The sequence below is a fragment of the Bos mutus genome, chromosome 18 (genome assembly GCF_027580195.1).
Source record: "Bos mutus isolate GX-2022 chromosome 18, NWIPB_WYAK_1.1, whole genome shotgun sequence".
NCBI lineage: Eukaryota > Metazoa > Chordata > Mammalia > Artiodactyla > Bovidae > Bos > Bos mutus.
The window spans coordinates 2,966,235-2,984,594 of NC_091634.1; the positions used below are offsets into that span (position 1 = coordinate 2,966,235).

At 53.3% G+C, this 18,360-nt stretch overlaps 3 protein-coding genes and 1 long non-coding RNA gene across 7 annotated transcripts; 3 read left to right on the top strand and 1 right to left on the bottom strand.

The window, feature by feature from the left end:
- The first annotated feature begins 640 nt into the window (after positions 1-640).
- LIM2 (lens intrinsic membrane protein 2) lies at positions 641-6,988 on the top strand. The gene is made up of 4 exons (XM_005910678.2): positions 641-821; positions 5,089-5,238; positions 6,561-6,695; positions 6,927-6,988. The coding sequence occupies exons 1-4, from the start codon at positions 647-649 to the stop codon at positions 6,986-6,988; spliced, it is 522 nt and encodes a 173-aa protein (XP_005910740.1). The 5' UTR covers positions 641-646.
- Positions 6,566-12,650, bottom strand: LOC138991717 (uncharacterized). The gene is made up of 3 exons (XR_011467581.1): positions 12,375-12,650; positions 6,950-7,013; positions 6,566-6,814 (listed from the first exon to the last, which is right to left on the bottom strand). It is a non-coding gene; the product is annotated as an uncharacterized lncRNA (long non-coding RNA).
- On the top strand, positions 11,443-14,247 carry NKG7 (natural killer cell granule protein 7). 2 transcript variants are annotated; one of them, XM_005910677.3, is made up of 5 exons: positions 11,443-11,770; positions 12,786-12,968; positions 13,046-13,192; positions 13,311-13,445; positions 13,613-14,247. In XM_005910677.3, exons 2-5 carry the CDS (start codon positions 12,812-12,814, stop codon positions 13,669-13,671), a joined length of 498 nt encoding a protein of 165 aa, XP_005910739.1. In that variant the 5' UTR covers positions 11,443-11,770; positions 12,786-12,811; the 3' UTR covers positions 13,672-14,247. The 2 variants fall into 2 exon arrangements, with proteins under 2 accessions (XP_005910739.1, XP_014338772.1); XM_014483286.2 differs by having other exon boundaries at positions 11,444-11,770; positions 12,743-12,968.
- A 1,111-nt stretch (positions 14,248-15,358) lies between these two features.
- CLDND2 (claudin domain containing 2) lies at positions 15,359-18,219 on the top strand. 3 transcript variants are annotated; one of them, XM_005910676.2, is made up of 4 exons: positions 15,359-16,539; positions 16,884-17,021; positions 17,234-17,353; positions 17,566-18,219. In XM_005910676.2, exons 1-4 carry the CDS (start codon positions 16,275-16,277, stop codon positions 17,637-17,639), a joined length of 597 nt encoding a protein of 198 aa, XP_005910738.2. In that variant the 5' UTR covers positions 15,359-16,274; the 3' UTR covers positions 17,640-18,219. The 3 variants fall into 3 exon arrangements, 1 of the variants encoding a protein (XP_005910738.2); XR_011467583.1 differs by lacking the exons at positions 15,359-16,539; positions 17,234-17,353 and having other exon boundaries at positions 16,769-17,021; positions 17,566-17,677; XR_011467582.1 differs by lacking the exons at positions 15,359-16,539; positions 17,234-17,353 and having other exon boundaries at positions 16,769-17,036; positions 17,566-17,672.
- Positions 18,220-18,360: the final 141 nt, after the last annotated feature.

The window sequence follows — 18,360 nt, forward strand, 5'->3', positions numbered from 1 at the left end:
ATCTGGGGGCCTCTGCCTGCTGGAAGCTGCTGGGCTGCGGGGCCATTGTGTGGGGAGGCTTAAGGGATTTGGGGGGACCCGGGGAGCCGAGAGGCTAGCGACCTGGCCAGGCTCAGTCTGCTCAGAGGGGCTGAGGCAGACGGAGGGCTCGGCAGAATCTGCTACTCAGGTAAGGACTAGGCGTGGCCCCCTCCTCCCCCCAAACATAGGTGGCTGGGACTCCTTTCTTTCTCTGGGACTTGGTGGGTCCTAGCCTAGCCCCCTTCTACCTCGAATCTGGGAGTTCAGGCCCCAGCCCTCTCCTTCCCCCCAGAGACTTGGTGCCCCAAGGGGCAGGGAGTGTCTAGCCCCTTCCCAGTTTAGGACTGGGATGTCTAGGCCCCCAGCCTTGGTCTCCCCTAGGACACATAGGTCTAAGTCCTCAAGCTCTCCTCCCCCAGAGCCAGGGGTCCAGGTGCCCAGTTCTTTGCTCCCACTGGGACCTGATGTCCCAGCCCCCACCCCCTCTCCCCACCCTAGGATTTGGAAGTCTAGGTCCCCAGGTCCTCCTCCTTCAAACCAGGACTCAGATCCCCCAGCCCTCACCTCCCCCAGGACCCGGGAGTCCAGCTCGTGACCCTATTTCTCCACTCACCCACAGGTCACCATGTACAGCTTCATGGGAGGCGGCCTCTTCTGTGCCTGGGTGGGGACCATCCTCCTGGTGGTGGCCACGGCGACAGACCACTGGATGCAGTACCGGCTGTCAGGGGCCTTTGCCCACCAGGGCCTGTGGCGATACTGCCTGGGTACCAAGTGCTATCTGCAAACGGAGAGCATTGGTGAGGCTCCGGGATGGGGTCTGGGCTCTGCCTGGGACCAGAGTCTCCCTCAGGGCAGAACCTTATAGCAGAAGGGCCCCCCGTTTTGCAGATGGAGAACCTTGTGGTTCAGAGAGGGAAAGGGTCCAGCCCAAGGGTCACACAGCAGGGAAGGGACAGAGTTGGGATTCCAGTATTTTTTTTCTGGTACAATTACAGGATGTACTGATTTAGAAGTTAAGGAGAAAGGTGACATTTTCTGGCATGAAATAGAGGTCAGGTAACAGCAGTTGGGGCTGGGGCTGACAAAAGAGCATTTTCTAAATATTATGTGTCAAGAACTCTGTTCAGTACTAGGAGGATGCAGAAGCAATAGAGACCCTAAATTTGCTATGCTAGATGAGGTATTTTTTAATATTTGTTATGAGCCAAGCCATGTAATACATATGTGTATATGTATACGTGTGTGTGTATATATGTGTATATAGATATATAGTGTATATGTTGCTGCTAAGTCACTTCAGTCATGTCTGACTCTTTGTGACCCTATGGTCTGTAGCCCACCAGGCTCCTCGTCCATGGGATTTCCCAGGCAAGAATACTGGCGTGGGTTGCCATGCCCTTCTCCAGGGAATCTTCCCAACCCAGAGACAGAACCTGCATTTCTTATGTCTCCTGCATTGGCAGCAGGTTCTTTACCACTAGTGGCACCTGGGAAGCCCATATAGTGTATGTATTACACTATATATTGCAAAAATGGGATAAAAATAGTTCTTACAGTAGATGGACTAATGTGCATGCGTGCTCAGTTGTTCAGTTGGGTCCAACTCTTTGCTACCCCATGGACCATAGCCCAACAGGCTCCTCTGTCCGTGAGATTTCCCAGGCAAGAATACTGGGGTGGGTAGCCATTCCTTTCTCCAGGGGATCTTCCTGGCTCACGGACTGAACCCAGTCTCAAGCACTGCTGCTGCTGCTACTGCTAAGTCACTTCACTTGTGTCCGACTCTGTGCAGCCCCATAGACAGCAGCCCACCAGGCTCCCCCGTCCCTGGGATTCCCCAGGCAAGAACACTGGAGTAGGTTGCCATTTCCTTCTCCAATGCATGAAAGTGAAAAGTGAAAGTGAAGTTGCTCAGTCATGTCCGACTCTTCGAGACCCCATGGACTGCAGCCTACCAGGCTCCTCCATCCATGGGATTTTCCAGGCAAGAGTACTGGAGTGGGGTGCCATTGCCTTCTCTGATAAATTATTATAATGTACTATGTATCTCTGTGTACCTCTTTCCCTATCTGTATATATTTGTATGTATGTACAGTCATCCCTCAGTCCCTCAGCATACTCAGAGAATTGGTTCCAGGACCCGTAGTAGATACCCAAACCCCTGGATACTCAAGTCACATAGTCAGCTCTCTGTATCTGCTGTTCCCCAGCCATGAGTCCATAGCCACAATTCTGCATCTGCGGATTCAACCCCAGATCGTGTAGTACTGTATGTATTTATTGGAAAAAAATCTGTGTTTAAGTGGACCTGCACAGTTCAAACCTGTGCTGTTCAAGGGTCAAGTGTATATATACACATATATATGGAAGTTGTGAGTGCTCAGTCATGTTCAACTCTTTAGGACCCCGTGGACTGCAGCCCACCAGGCTCCTCTGTCCCAGGGATTCTCCAGGCAAGAATACTGCAGTGGGTTGCCATTGCCTTCTCCAGGGGATCTTCCCAACCCAGGGATTGAACCGGAATCTCTTGCATCGCCTGCATTGGCAGGCTGGCTCTCTACCACTGTGCCACCTGGGAATCTCATACCTGGAGAGAGAGATACATAGAGATATATACTATATTACCTCACATATATAATATGTGTTATGTAATATATTAATGATATACAGTGTATCAAATGTTCTATATTATATGTATCCAGTGATGGCAGTACTGGATAATAACTGGCACATATTGTTACTGTGCCTTACATGCTATACTAAGTACTTTGCCTGGATTAACTCCCTTAGTTGTCCCAACAACACTAAGAAGGCAGTTCCTTTGTGTCTATGAATAAGACGGAATACATGACCTTGAAAAACCAATTCTTCTGCAAGGGGAGGGGGTTGGGAGGAGGAGCCCACCTTCCCTGAGCCCTGTGATGTGACAGGCTTGTGGCAGGAGATTTCATCTACCCCATCTCACCAAACCTGCCCATTCACTAGAGCGGCAAACTGAGGCGGGAGGAGTGGAAAAACTTGCCCTGGGCTACTGGTTTCAGAGCCCCATCTGCCAATCATGTGTCTTTTTAGGATCCCATGTATCTCATGGGAGATGGCTCATGGGACATGTATCTCATGGGAAAAAGGCTCATGTATCTTTTTCATTTCTGGCTGCATCCATTGTCACACTTCTACAATTCCTCCTGATTCAGACTGGGAACCACCCCACCCCACCCCCCGCCCTGGGATGCTCTGAGTTTCTTCTCTGTCTTATCTTTGCCGGGGAAGGGAGAGAGGGAGGCTGGATGGAGGTCTTCGGTTTATTTGACACCTTCATGACCCTGAGACTGAGGGGCTCAGGGACAACCTCACCCCAATAGATTTTTGAGTATTTGTCCAAACAACTGGTTTAACTTGTTCGTTCATTGTATGACTGATGTACTCCAATCACCAAAATTAGAGCAGGAGTTCTGAGCGTGCTTCCCCAGGGCCAAACCCAACCTTAGACGTGTGTTCATAACATTTTAAAGTTTCCAAAGTCGTCGTCATTGTTCAGTCGCTAAGTCGTGTCTGACTCTTTGTGACCCCGTGGACTGCAGCACACCAGGCTTCCTTGTCCTTCACTATCTCCTGGAGTTTGCTCAGATTCATGTCCACTGAGTCAGTGCAGTGACGCTATATAACCATCTCATCCTCTGCCACCCCCTTCTTTTGCCTTCAGTCTTTCCCAGACTCAGGGTCTTTTCCAGTGAGTTGGCTTTTTGCATCAGGTGGCCGAAGTATTGGAGCTTCAGCTTTGGCATCAGTCCTTCCAGTGAATATTCAGGGTTGATTTCCTTCAGGACTGACTTTTTTTAATCTCCTTTAATCTCCTTGCAGTCCAAGGGACTCTCAAGAGTCTTCTCCAACACCACAATTCAAAGGCATCAATTCTTCAGCGCTCAACCTTCTTTATGGTCCAGTTCTCACATCCACATACAACTACTGGAAAAACCATAGCTTTGACTATATAGACCTTTGTCGGCAAAGAGATGTCTTTGTTTTATAATACGCCAGTGTTAAAAAATCTGGAGATTTTACATTAAAATCTGGACCTCCAGCTCTTGTTGAAAATTCCGGTTTTCAAGCCTTCTCTGGATTCATGGTCAGCTGGGTATGACCAGCAGGTGGCCCCAAGTAGTTAAGACTGAGAGTTTTGAGCTTGACTTTCAACTCTAGTCTCTCTGCTAATGGTGGGACCTTGGGCAAAACACTGAGCCTCTCTGAGCCTCTATTCCTTCCTTCACTTGAAAAAAATGGGCAGGAAAACACAGCATAGGACTCTTGAAAGGAATAAATAGGGTCATTCAGGAAAAGAGAGCCTGGTCCATACTTGATAGTTGCCAAGTGGAAGTTGAGATCATGAAGACTGTTCTCAGGGATCTCCATTCATTCAACATGTTTACTGAACACCTACTACATGCCAGGCACTAGATGCTGGGGATACAGCAGTGAATGAGAAAGCCAGACCCTTGTCCCTACAGAGTCGAAAACTCAGTGCAGAGAGTTAGACATCATAAACAAGTTAGAAATAAACAAGTGGGACATTTTTAGATATGGGCAAGTGGTATGAGGGAAGGGAAAGGGAACATGAGAGAGAGGGTAGACAGTGAGTAGCAGGGGGATATGGGAAATTGGTATTCATTCATTAACTCATTCATTCATCCAACAAACATTTCTCCAGACTCCTGTTCAGACAAGCCTCTGCTGGGCATGTTTGTGATGTAGAATCAACCAGGTACTTGTCTTCAGGGAGCAATCAGGCTGGAGAGGGAGATAGACAAAGAGAGTCTCAAACCAGAGGAGGGAGTGTTGATGGTGCCTGAGGGGTGAGGGAGTGCTTCCTAGAGGAGGGGATCTGGGAGGTGGGCTTTGGAGGATGAATAGGAGTTTGCCAGGTGAAGAGGGGGCCATTTGAAGAGCAGTGAAGGAAGAGTTGGGTCAGGGATATGGAGAGGGGGAAGGCATTCCTGCCCTCAGAGGTAGCAGCCTTCCCTCTGAGGGCAGGGGCAGCACAGCAGTGACCGTGGGGTGCTCTTACAGCATACTGGAATGCCACCCGGGCCTTCATGATCCTGTCCTCCCTCTGTGCCACCTCTGGCATCATCATGGGCATCGTGGCCTTCGCTCAGCAGCCCACCTTCACCCGCCTCTCCCGGCCCTTCTCTGCAGGCATCATGTTTTTCGCCTCCAGTGAGTGAACCGCACCCTACACCTACCCCTCTCCCTGACTCCCTGCCCAGCTCCAACCCCCACCCATGCCCACCCCAACACTGCTTCCATTCCCCACTGCTCCTCACTCTCAACTCCACCTGCACCGGAATCCCACCTCCACTCCGAACAACAACTTCATGACTATTTCTAACGCTCGTTGATTCCTATACCACCTAAGTGTACTGCCATTCCATTCTGGCACTCGTCGCCTGGAGCTGGCATCAGACCCCACAGGCTTAAAGGCACAGTTCCCAACAAGACTGCCCCTACTTCAGCTGCAAGTGGGGTTCCCAGCCCACTTGCACTTTTGATCTTCAGCTACAGATTCAGGGGTTCCCAGGATCCACTCAGGTTCAAAAATTTGCTGGAACAACTCACAGAACCCAGGAAAGCATAATACTTAAACATTTCAGTTTTATTACCAAGAATACAGCTCAAGACCAGCCAACTAAAGAAATGCATAGGGTGAAGCTGGAGAGAGTCCTGAAGACACAGTTCCCATGCCCTCTCCCTACAGAGTTGGGGCTCATCACCCTACCCTCCAACCCCAGCACATCCATATGTTCACCAACCAGGAAGCCCCAGTGAGCAGCAGTGGCCTACATTTCTTTTGGTTTCATTGCATCATGGGCCACCTGATTGAGCTCAGTCTCCAGCTCCTTTCTCCTCCCCAGAGGTTGGAGTGATCCCAGGTGGCTCCAAGTCCCAACCCTCCACCCTACGGTTGGTTTTTCTGGTGACCAGCTCTCACCCTGAGTCATCTCTGCTCGTCAATATAAACTCAGGTGTGATTCGAGAGGCTCAAGAGAAACAAAGACACTCCTATTACTCAGAAAGTTCCAAGGATTTAGAGTTTCCCTCCCAGAAACCAGAGACGAAGACCAGTCAGACTCTTTATGACGCAACATGACCCCACCCCATGCCTGCCCTTAACCCTACTCCCCATTCATTTTTACTCCTACTTTCAACTCAGCCCCCATCCTCATCCTTATCCCTCTCTGCATCCATACCCCCTTCTCAATCTCATTCCAACTCTCATCTCTAAAAGCAAAAAGTTATGTCCGACTCTTTGTGACTCCATGGAACTGTAGCCCGCCAGGCTCATCTGTCCATGGGATTCTCCTGGCAAGAATACTGGAGTGGGTAGCCATTCCCTCCTCTGGGGGATCTTCCTGACCCAGGAATCGAACCTGGGTCTCCTGCATGGCAGGCAGATTCTTTATCTTCTGAGTCACCAGGGAAGCCCCATCTCTAAACTCAACCCCATTCCCACACACACCCCCATCTCCCGCCCTCTCCAGCCTTTTTCGTCCTGCTGGCCTTGGCCATTTACACTGGAGTCACCGTCAGCTTTCTGGGTCGCCGCTTCGGGGACTGGCGCTTTTCCTGGTCCTACATCCTGGGCTGGGTAGCCCTGCTCATGACCTTCTTTGCAGGTACCAGGTTTGGGGGTGGGTCAGTGTCTGTGTCCCAGCCAGCAGCACCCAGGAGGGCAAAATGATGGGGAGTCCCAGACAGGGCGCCCAGCATTGAGCCAGAAAGCAGACTCCAAGCCCTGCAGACAATCAGGGAGAAAGGGAATACTGTGTTGGGATCTTGGGCTGGCTGAGGGGATGGAGGGCTGGGAAGGCTTAGGGCGGGGTCCACTGGGGTCTCTTCTCATGCAGGAATTTTCTACATGTGTGCCTACCGGATGCATGAATGTCGGCGCCTGTCCACTCCTCGCTGAGCCCAAATGTGTGCCCCGACTGCACCTGGAAGTAGAAGTCTGGTCACTGAAGAGGAGGGGAAGGGCCTAGAGGCCTGAAATCCTGGTTCCTAGGGGGCGTGAGGGGGCTTGGTCCCGGACGCTGGGTGGGGACCCCTGACTCCTGTGTCCCAAGGGGAAGGGAGCAAGACTGGGGCCTGGGGGAGGCAGTTGAGAAGACCTACAACTCCACCCGCCAGGGGGTTGTTAGAGAAATGGGATATCCATTAGAGCGGCTTTTTGGAGTCTAATAAAACTGGTTGAAACTACTGAAATGTGGTCCCTGAGGGCTTGGGGTAGAGAGAAAGAGGGGTGATTGTGGTGAATGGGGCAGGAGTGGTTGCATTATAGTAGCCCAAGCTGTTCGATTCCTGTAGGGGTGGGCACCAGAATAAACCACACAGGCCCCTGCTACTAGGTTCCACTTCTTCTTTATTTTTTTTTTTTTGGCCACATCATGCAGCTTGTAGTAGCTTCCCAGGTGGCATTAGTGGGAAAGAATCCACCTGCCAATGCAGGAGACCTAGGAGATGCAGGTTTGATCCCTGGGTTGGGAAGATCCCCTGGAGGAGGGCATGGCAACCCATGCCAGTATTCTTGTCTGGAAAATCCCACAGACAGAGGAGTCTGGTGGGCTACAGTCCATAGGGTCGAAAAGAGTAGGACACGACTGAAATGACTTAGCACATAGGCACGAGTGCAGCTTGTGGGTCTTAGTTCCCCAACCAGGCATGGAACCCAGGCCCCCTGCAGTGGAAGCATAGAGTTCTAACCACAGGGTGACTGCCAGGGAATTTCCTAGGCTCACTCATAACTGCTAGGAAGCTGATGTATGTAAGTCCAATTCTTTTTTTTTTTTGGCTGCACCAGGTCTTAGTTGCGGCAGCATGCTGGGTCTAGTTCCCTCCCCAGGGATGGAACCTGGGCTCCCTGCATTGGGAGCATGGAGTCTTCGCCACTGGACCACTAGAGAGGTCCCCGTATGTTCTGTGTGTGTGTGTTTTCCCCACATCACCAAGCAATTAACTCAATTCAGATACAATCTACCTGAAGAAACTTACAGATCACACAGGTTAAAGACAGCCCTGTAAGACCACCCCCCACTACAGACACCTGTCACACATCCAGGTTGCCACCTGTGCTTCTGAAGGGCTAGCAAGAGATGAGAGATCCCCACGACCCCCTGAGGGGGTTCGATTCATTTGCAGCTCACAGAACTCAGAGAAACGTTGTACTTACTAGGTCACCAGTGTGTCATAAAAGAATCTAACTCAGAACATCCAGATGGAAGGGATGCCCAGGGTAAGGTAAGCGGGAAGGGGCCTGCAACTTCCATGCTCTCTCCAAGTAGGCCACTCTTCCCACCAAAAGCACAAGTTCACCAACCTCAGAAGCTCTCTGAACCCTCTCCTTTTGGGCTGTTATGGAGGCTGCATTACTCAATTATGATTGAGAACATCATTGGTCATTGGTGACTAAGTTCAATTTCCAACTTCTCTTTCCTCCCAGGAGGTCAGGTGTTGGGACTGCAAGTTCTGACCCTCTAATGGAGTGCTTGGTCCCCCTGGCAACCAGCCCCCTCCCTTTGGTTAAGGAGGGGTGGTCCCAGTCAGCACACTAATATAACACGAGACACCTTGATTGCCCTCACAATTTAGGAAATTTTAGGCTTTAAGGATCTGAATGCCAGAAAGTTGAAAGTGAAAATGTTAGTCACTCAGTGGTGTTCGACTCTTTGTGATCCCATGGACTGTAGCTAGCCAGACTCCTCTATCCATGGGATTTCCCAGGCAAGAATACAGGAATGGGTAGCCATTTGCTTCTCCAGGGAATCTTCCCAACCCAGAGGTTGAACCCAGGTCTCCCGCCTTGCAGGCAGATTCTTTACCATCTGAGCCACCAGAACTTACTTCTTTTTTCTAGATGCCGGAAGTGGGGACAAAGACCAAAATATACTTATTATACATCACAATATCACAAGAGGATAATAGGATAGATGACAACATCTGTGGGACTTTCCTGGTGGTCCAATGGTTAAGACTCTGAGCTTCCAATGCAGGGGGCCTGAGTTCAATCCCTGGTGGGGGAATTAAGATCCCACGTGCTGCATAGCATAGCCGGAAAAAAAAAAAAAATCTGTGAAAAAAACAATTTCCTTGCCTACTCATGCCATCTCCAGTTGGTTCTCCCAACTTCCTGTCCCTCCATGGATGAGCCCCTCCAAGAATAAACACTAGAAGTCTGACCTGCACCTCCTCCTGCAGCTGCCTCTTCATCCATCATTCATGACCTTGACCTTCTCTTCATTCACTCATTTGTTAGTTCATTCAACAAACTCATGCCTACTGCCATGAGATTTACTAATGCTTATCATAAAACAATAAGACTGTTTAGAAAGCTAGTTCCAATAATAAGAATATTTATTGCAGCCTATGTTAGGAACTGTTATATTAATAGAGGCTTACTCTCTAGACATATTTATTAGGCCCTCCTCAAATAACAATAATACTGTATTTATAGAGGCTTCCTCTAGTAATTATAGCAATTGAAGTCTTCCTCTTTTCCTCTTTAGAATATATGCTGCCAAAGCAAGCACAAAGTCTTCTTTAATTATAATTTATTGAAGCCTATTTAAGTAGAAATATTTACTGAGACTTACTCCAGGAATTTATAGGGGCTGAAAGCTATGGTTTTTCCAATAGTTGTGTACGGATGTGAGAGCTGGACCAGAAAGAAGAATAAGCGCCAAAGAATTGATGCTTTCCCACTGTGGAGCTGGAAAAGGCTCTTGAGAGTCCCTTGGACTGCAAGATCAAATCAGTCCATCCTAAAGGAAATCAACCCTGAATATTCATTCAAAGGACTGATGATGAAGCTGAAGCTCCAATACTCTGGCCACCTAATTCGAAGAGCTGACTTATTGGAAAAGATCCTGATGCTGGGAAAGATTGAGGGCAAAAGGAGAAGGGGGGAAACAGTGGATGAGATGGTTAGATGGCATCACTGACTCAATGGACATGAGTTTGAGTAAACTCCGGGAGTTGGCGATGGACAGGGAAGCCTGGTGTGCAGCAGTTCATGGGGTCACAAAGAGCTGGACATGAGTTAGCAACTGAACAACAATGACTCTAGTAATAACAATAATGTTATAATTTCAGACTTACAGCTTCAACTACTAGTTGCTCAACATTCCCACTCGAAGAAGCATCTCAATTTTCACATGTCAGTCTAAAGCTGAGCTCCTGATCTCTCTCACACCCCACATCTGCTCCTACCAACATCTTCCTAAATGAGTGCAGGCTCAGTACACATGGACTTAGTTGGTCCGTGGCATGTGGGATCTTCCCAGACCAGGGATGGAACTCACATCCCCCACCACCCACCAGTGGCAGGTGGATTCCCATTCACTGTGCCACCAGGGAAGTCCTATTTTTAGTCTTTTGAGGAACCTCCATTGTTCTCCATAGTGGGTGTACCAATTTACATTCCCACCAACAGTGTAAGAGGGTTCCTTTTTCTCTGCACCTTCTGCAGCTTTGTTTTTAGACTTTTAAAAGAATTTTTATTAAAACATGATTCATATCTTGTCCCCCTTCTGCTCTAAGTCCTCCAGTGGCTTGGACCTGGAGGTAGGATGAAGGTAAAAATGGAGGGGTGTGTGGACTGAGGTAGGAATTACTGGGGTGGGGAGAGGCATGAAGAAGGAAGTAGGGGTAGAACTGGTGTAGGTATAGAAATGAGAAGAGGGTTAAATGTGAGGATGGATTTGGGTTTGGGGATGGGGTTTAGATTGGGGTTGGGTTGGGATTAAGAAAGCAGTTAGGTGGGAGGAGAGGGTTGGGGTTAAACTCAGGAGTTTAATATGGGTTGTGTTTGGGCATCAGGCTGAGTATAGAGTTGGGTTTGGGAATGAGAATGGGGTTATGTTTGGGGTTTGAGATGGGGTTGAGTTTGGGGTTGGAGTGGAAGTTTGGGATTGAAACTGGGGTTAAGGATGGGATTGAGAGAATTTCCTGGTGGTCCAGTGGTTAGGATTTGGGGACCTGGGTTCAGTCCCTGGTGAGGGAACTAAGATCCTGCAAACCTCAGGGTGCAGCCAAAAAGAAAAGATGGGATTGAGTTTGGGGTTGGGTTTGGGAATGAGAATGGGGTTGGAGGATAGGAATGGCGCTCAAAATGGGATTGGAGCTGGGGTTAGGATGAGGTTGGGCTTGGAATGGGGTCAAGATCACAGAGGAGGACATTTCCCTGGTGGTCCAGTGGTTAGGACTCTGCTCTCGCTGCCAGGAGCCCGGGTTCAGTCCCTGATTGGGAAACTAAGATCCCACAAACCACTGAGTAAGGCCAAAAGAGAAAATGGGAGAGATGTGGTGGGGAGAAAAAGAGGAAAAACAGAAGATCACAGATGGGTTCTGAGCATGTGATCATCACATGCCCTCAGGCCAGACTTCCTGAAGCCTGTCCAGCTGCTCCTCACAGAAGCCGGGTCCATCACCGCTTTCGAGATGGTGCCCCAGCTGCCCATGACCAGGATCTCCTTCCAGGAGCCTCCGGAGTGTGCTCTCAGGAGTGACCAGTTGCCCAGGTGGTGAGGATCTAGATGGGGGCCAAACTCTGCAAACTGGACCCTCCAGCTAAGGAAGAGGACCGGCCTCCTGCAGTCACTCTCATTCTCCCCTTCGATAGCTGTCCTGGGACTGTCGGCTCAGTTCCTCTTCAGGACAGCAGTCCTGTTCCAGGTCACTCCTGCTTCACAGAGATAAGGTTAGGGTCTGTGCCTCCCCACCCCCCGGGGCCATGACACCTTCCCCTTATGCCTGAGGTGGGGCCCAGGGCCTGACGCTGGTTGAGGCAGGGAGGGCCGGAAAGTCTTGCCCTGACATCCTTTACCCATCCCCCCTCCTCCCCCGGACCACAGAAACCCCGATCCCGGTGACGAAGCCCACCAGGCTGAACGCCTTACTCTTGGCCGAGCTGTTTGTGAACTCATTTGTATCAGGATGTGGGCATGTCTTCCCCTCTGCGAACTTTCAGACTGTGGTCACTGTCTATCTTCCCCCACAGCACAAGCTCCAAGCAAGAAGCCGGGAGTCTGAGTTCAGCACCTAGAGTCTAGGCTTCTAGCACCTTCCTCCTACAGCTCCCAGCATCCTTGCCAACTGCCCCCTCTCTTTTTGCAGAGACCCTAGAATTGGGGGCCCCCACCTCCCAGAACGGAAAATTGCAGAATCACAGGAAAGCATGATGCATTCCCCCAACTGTCTCCCTCTAGTCACACCTCCCCTCCCATCTAACTCACACCCCAGCCTCACTCACCGCATGCCCCCTCTGCTCACCCCTCTACCCACCCCCCATCTCTCTCTCTCACCTTTTCCAGGAAGCCCCTCTGGTGCGGAGGCCCCCAAGGGCAGCAGGTAGAGAGGCTTCTGTGGAGACAGACAAGTTCCAAACCAGTGACAATGCGACATCTTCAAGGCCAACCCCTGCCACCACCGTCCAGGGCAAGGGAAACCTCAGAGAGGGGCGGGGTTGGGGGGACGGGTGTCGATGCAAGCCAGGAAGGCAGGGTGTGTCACACAGAGCAGCTGCCTGGGACAGGCTGAGACCGAACGGGCCTGACGTTGAGGAGCAAAGACCACCCCCCAGCCACCCCTAGCGCTTGCTGGTTTCTCTTTCTTGAGACCAGAGGACCCAGGAGTCTGGGGCAGAGGGGGAACAGACTTCCTCCTCTCTCAGAGACCCAGGAGGCTAGATCACCAGCTTCGTCGTTGTCACCCAGGACCCAGGAACCCAGACTTCACCCCCATGGAGCCCTGCCGGTCCTTGGCCCTCCTCACCAGCTCCCTGGGCCTGGTGTCCCTCTTAGTGGCCGTGAGCACGAATTTCTGGTTTGCGGCCTGGGGGCCCGGGTTTTCATCTCACTCGGGCCTCTGGCCCAGCAAGGATCAAGTCTCAGTAGCAGGTAAGGGCTGGCGGGGTGGTCTTGGTGCAGGGAAAGGCCTGCGGGGACGGGCAGTCAGGGGTGCCATCTCCGAACAGGCTACATCCACGTGACGCAGAGCTTCTGCATCCTGGCCGTCCTGTGGGGCCTGATCTCCACGGCCTTTCTGGTCATGTCTTGCATCCCTTCACTGTCTGCCCCCGGACGCGGCCCCATTGTCTCCACCTTCATGGGCTTTGCTGGAGGTGAGGACTCAGTGCTGGGCTTGGGGGACGGGGAGGTAGGGGTGCTGAGGAGGGGGGGTGCTGAGGAGGGGGATCTGCTGCAGGGGGGCTGAGCCGACCTTCATGTCTCCATCCCCAGCCCTGTCCTTGATAGTGGCCATGACGGTCTACACCATTGAGCGGTGGAACCAGCCTGCAAACCCCCAGGTCCAGAGCTTCTTCTCATGGTCCTTCTACCTGGGCTGGGTTTCAACTCTCCTCTTTCTCTGTACAGGTGATTGTGATTGCTGCCTGGGGAGTTCTGGGGCTGGCTTGAGGGGCTGGCTGGGGTGGAGTGGGGGCTGGCTGGGGGGTGGGGAGGGCGGGCTGGGGATGGGGCTGGCTGGGGGCTCTGAGGGAGCAGGCGAGGAGCAAGTATCTAACTTTTCTCTGCTACCCCAGGTGGCCTGAGTCTGGGCGCTCACTGCACGACCCACCGGCCCGACTACGAGGCCGTGTGAACCGAAGGATGGCCTTAGAGCTCTGTTAAGCAACAGCTGGCTCTCCTTCCAGCCAGCCTGCCCTGACTCCCAGCCTGCACAGGCTTCTTCCTTTGTGGCTTCATTCATTCAACAAAAATTTGCCGGGATCTGGTTATTCAAAGGGTCATGCAGCTGCGACATAAACCGATGACATGCCAGCTCCATGGTGGGTGACGCCGGGCACCCAGAGGGGAGTCAGTCCTGCCACCTGCCCTGCCCTCCAGGAGCTCCTACCCAGTGTGGGGACCAGTCTAGGCTCGGGCATGGCCCCAGGGCCCTTGCTGTCTCTCTTCTTTGTCCTTCCATCTCTTTTCTTCCCTGTGTCTTTTTTTTTTCTTTTTGGCTGCATGGCATGCAAACTTCCTGGACCAGGGATTGAACCTGCTCCCCCTGGAGTGGAAGCACAGAGTCTTAACCCCTGGGCCAACAGGGAAGTCTTTCCTGTATCTTCCTCTTTTTAGTTCTTTTCTTTCGGCTCCCTCTCTGATTTAGTCACCCTGCCGTTCATCCTTAGTCCTTGTTCATTTCATTAATAAATTCACTCCTTCAGCTGGCTTTTCCTGAGCGCATCCTTCCTGCTGCGCCTTCCACCGTGGATGCCGAGGTGACTCAGACTGGGCCCTGCCTGCCAGGGGCTCCAAGTCCCACGGGGGCAGGCAGAGCCCAGGGCCGGTATGGCAGGAGGACTGGCTGTGTTTAGGGGAGAGGTGGGGTGTGGGGGTGAGCTTTCTGGGGAGACTGTGTTTAGGAACTTCTCCAGGGCCGAGGGAAGGTAATGCAGGCAGAGGGACCCCAAAGTGGAGGCATGGAAAGGCTGGGAGTTTTCAGAAGATGGGCAACAGCACTTTGTGGTCCACTGTCGAATGTGAGGGGGTGACAGGAAATGAGGATGGGTGAGAAGTAGCACCTTTAACCCCACAGTTGACTCTCTTGAGGGTGATGGGGAGCTAAGGGTGGAGCAGGGGAGGGACAGCATCTGGTCTGGGTGCCAGAAAGCCCCCTACTCTGCACCCTTCCCCCCAAATCTGGAGGCCAGAAGGGGAGAGAAAAAAGACTGGCAATCCAACAGGAGGGACATGAGACAGGACAAGGTTGCACTGGGGCCAGGGCACAAGAAGGAAAGGAGGAGCCAGAAAGATTCGGGGCAGGGGGAGGGACTTCCCTGGTGGAGAAGTGGACAGGAACCCGCCTGCCAATACAGGGGACACAGGTTCGATCCCTGGTCCAGGAAGATTCTACGTGCTTTGGAGCAACTGGGCCCACGAGCCACAACTACTGAGCCTACACTCTGTAACTACTGAAGCCGTGTGCTTAGAATCTGTGCTCTGCTACAAGAGAAATCACCGCAATGAGAAGCCAGGACACTGCATCAAAGAGTAGCCCCTGCTTGCGGCAACTAGAGAAAGCCTAAGCACAGCAACAAAGACCCAGTGCAACAGAGAAGTAAATAAATAAATAAAATTATTTAAAAAAAAGATTCGGAGGGGGGGCAGGAGGAACTGGACTCAGGGACCCAAGGACTTTGTAGGGCAAGGAGCAGGAAGGGGACAAGGAGAGTGCCCAAGGGTGTGGTCCAACTAACTGGGTGGGATCCCAGGGGCCTCCCTGGTTTGGTGGAAGATGCTGAGCTCAATGGGGCTTCCCAGGTTGCTCAGTGGTAAAAAAAAAATAACATAAAATAAAATAAAATCTGCCTGCCAGTGCAGGACATGCAGGACACTCTGGTTCTATCCCTGGGTGGGGAAGATCCCCTGGAGGAGGAAATGGCAACCCACTCCAGTATTCTTGCCTGGAAAGTCCCACGGACAGAGGAGCCTGATGGGCTAGAGTCCACACAGTCACAGAGAGTCAGATAGGACTGAGCCACAGCATGGTCACACGCCAAGCTCAGTGGGGATGTGGTTGAGGGTCAGGGTCTGAGAGATGGTTGGAAGCAGATGAGGACCTAGACTGGAGATAGGGTTTGGGATGCTCTCAAAGCATCAGACGTCCCTGGAGCTCACCTGGTAAGAAGATGCAGAATGGAGTTCTCCAGGAGAAGCAGAGGGAGGAGGAGGGGCAGGAGGCTGCCTGGGGGCTTGGGAGGGCACAAAGAGCTGGGGACCAGGAGAGCTTATGGGGGTCAAGGGAAGGGAAGTTTCTAGAAGGACACAGGCTACTGTGTCAAGGCCCTCAGACTCCCCCGGACTTGCCACCTAACACTGACTCTGTCACTTTGCCAGAAGAGCTGCCCCTGTGTGTGTGTGTATATCTGGGTGAGTGGTTATCTCTTTAAATGGCTGCTAGGAGAGGGGGGGTTCTGGAATTCTGCCTCATAGAGACATAGTCTCCCTTCTCTCACACCTCTGGGCCCTGTCCAAGAACCCTGGGGAACTGGGGGTGAGTCATATAGGTGAGTGTGCACAGAGGTGGGGTGTTAGGAAGGCACACCCACTAGGGGACACAGGTCTCTGGACAGAAGGAAGGTTCCTAAGCTGTGGTGCCTGAGGGGAAGGTGGTCAGTCTTAGGTCTGGGTGGGGCCTGAGAGGGGTCCCCAGAAGTAGAAGCCCCAGGCAGGGGTGAAGGAGTAGTCATCTGGGATATGGAGGGGCATGCAGGAGGGGGTCCCAGGGACCTGGGGTTGAGCAGGGCATGGGTCAGTCTTGCAGGCGTGATCCTTGGCAGCAGTCCCCCTGGCATGGGGGTGAAGCGGAGCCTTCAGAGCGGGGGCACCATGCTGGGCTTCTTGGCCAACTCCTTCATCGTTCTGTCCACTGCCTCCAACTACTGGATCCGCTACTCCGGGGGCCACAGTGGCCTTTGGCAGGAGTGTAACGAGGGCATCTGCTCCAACATCCCCTGCGATAGTGAGGCCCTGCGGCCCAGCTTTCAGATCCCCGCCCCCCGTCCCCCCACCTCCCCGTGAACAGACAGCCCCCAGCACTGACCACAGCTGCCCCCTCACCTGACACCACATCCTGCAGCGCCCCCACCCCCCTGCTCTTTCCACTTCGGCCCCTCCGTGACCGAGGCCACCACGAACCCCACTCTGGGACCTGCTTCCCAGTTGCAACATTAACCTCCCCTCATGATGTAACTTCCGAGTCCCCATCCAAACCCCTGACTCTGCTCCCAGCCCGGAACCGACGGGTTGGGGTGATGGGCAGGAGCGGCGCCAGCAGAGGTTGTTGACGCGGTCCGCTTTCCCCAGGCACGCTGGCGGTGACCGGGGCGTGCATGGTGCTGGCGGCGGGTTGCGGCATCATGGGCTTGGTGATGGGGCTGCGGCTTCTGTGCAGCGAGGGCTACTCGCGGGGTCAGACCACGTGTGCCGTATTCTTTATCTCGGGTGAGATGGCATAAGGTGGGCCTGGAAGAGAAAGCCCAGGAGCGGGGCGGGGCTCCGGAGGACAGGCTTCGAGGGGGAGGGGTCAGGGGCGGGGGCGGGAAGAAGGGGGCCTGAAGGTGGGCGAGAAGGGCGTGGCCAGGGCGGTGGGCGCGGTCAGGGTGGGGCCTGGGTGCCCCCCGGCCACGCTCACCTAGCGGCCGGGTGGGGCCCAGGCCTGCTTCTGCTGATCGCCCTGACAGTCTACACAGTGAAGAATGCATGGAAAGACGATGTCTTCTATTCCTGGTCCTATTTTTGGGGGTGGCTGGCTTTACCCTTCTCTATTCTCGCGGGTAACCTGGACAGCGGAAGAGGGTGGAGAGGAGACTTCCCCGAGGGCCCCACCCCGCTCCTTGCAGAGACTTCCCAGCTGCCCTCCCAGGGATTTCCTAACACCCTCCACTCTGGGCCCTTGGAACCCCAAACCCCAGTCCCCGGGGCCCTCCTTGTCATCTGCGCCAGGACCCACCCTGCTCCACCCGCCTTCCGTTCCCCTTCCCACCAGGCTTCTGCTTTCTGCTGGCGGACATGATCATGCAGAGCACGGATGCCATCAGTGGATTCCCCGTGTGCTTATGACCGCAGCTGCCTGGGGGCAGAATAAAGGACTGGCTCCCACTGCCAGCCGGCCTCACATGACTTTCTGGGGGACCCGAGGATGCGCACACGGGGGTACTTGGAAGCTCAGGGAGGAACTAAGGACGCGAAACTACAGGGGAAGTGGAGACATGGGGGACGCAGAGAGATTCCGATGTGGGTTGGACCAAGGACATGGGTTTTGATGAGAACAGGGACACGGAGCTTGTGGAATCAGAAGGGGACAAGGGGGCGCGTGGAGAGGAGGTAGGGACGCAGACTTGCGGGGAAAGTGGAGGCGGAGGAGGGGGAGGACGGACCGGAGGGTACGCAGAGGTGCGATCGTGCAGGGGATGAGGAATACGAGCGTGGAGAGAACGGAGGGGCCTGCGGACTCAGAGCTCGGAGACACAAGCACTTCCGCTCTCACCACTCTCGAGAGGGAGAGTAAGAGGTGGGGATCTCGGGGAGGGGACCGACCCCCGAAGGCTTCGGGGAAAAAAAGTTTGGGATGCGTCCCGCCCCTGCAAGACCTTTCCCCCAGTTCCCGGCCACGCCCCCTTCCCAAAGCTCCTGTCCCTTCTTCTCCGGGTTCCGCCTCCCTCCTCAGGGGCCGCTTCCCACTGGCCCGCGTCTGCTGGTGACTCTGCCTCCCGGCCTCCCGATTGGTCCTCTGTCGGGGCGGGGAGGCGGGCGCCGCAGCGGTTGGCTGACTGGCGGCGCG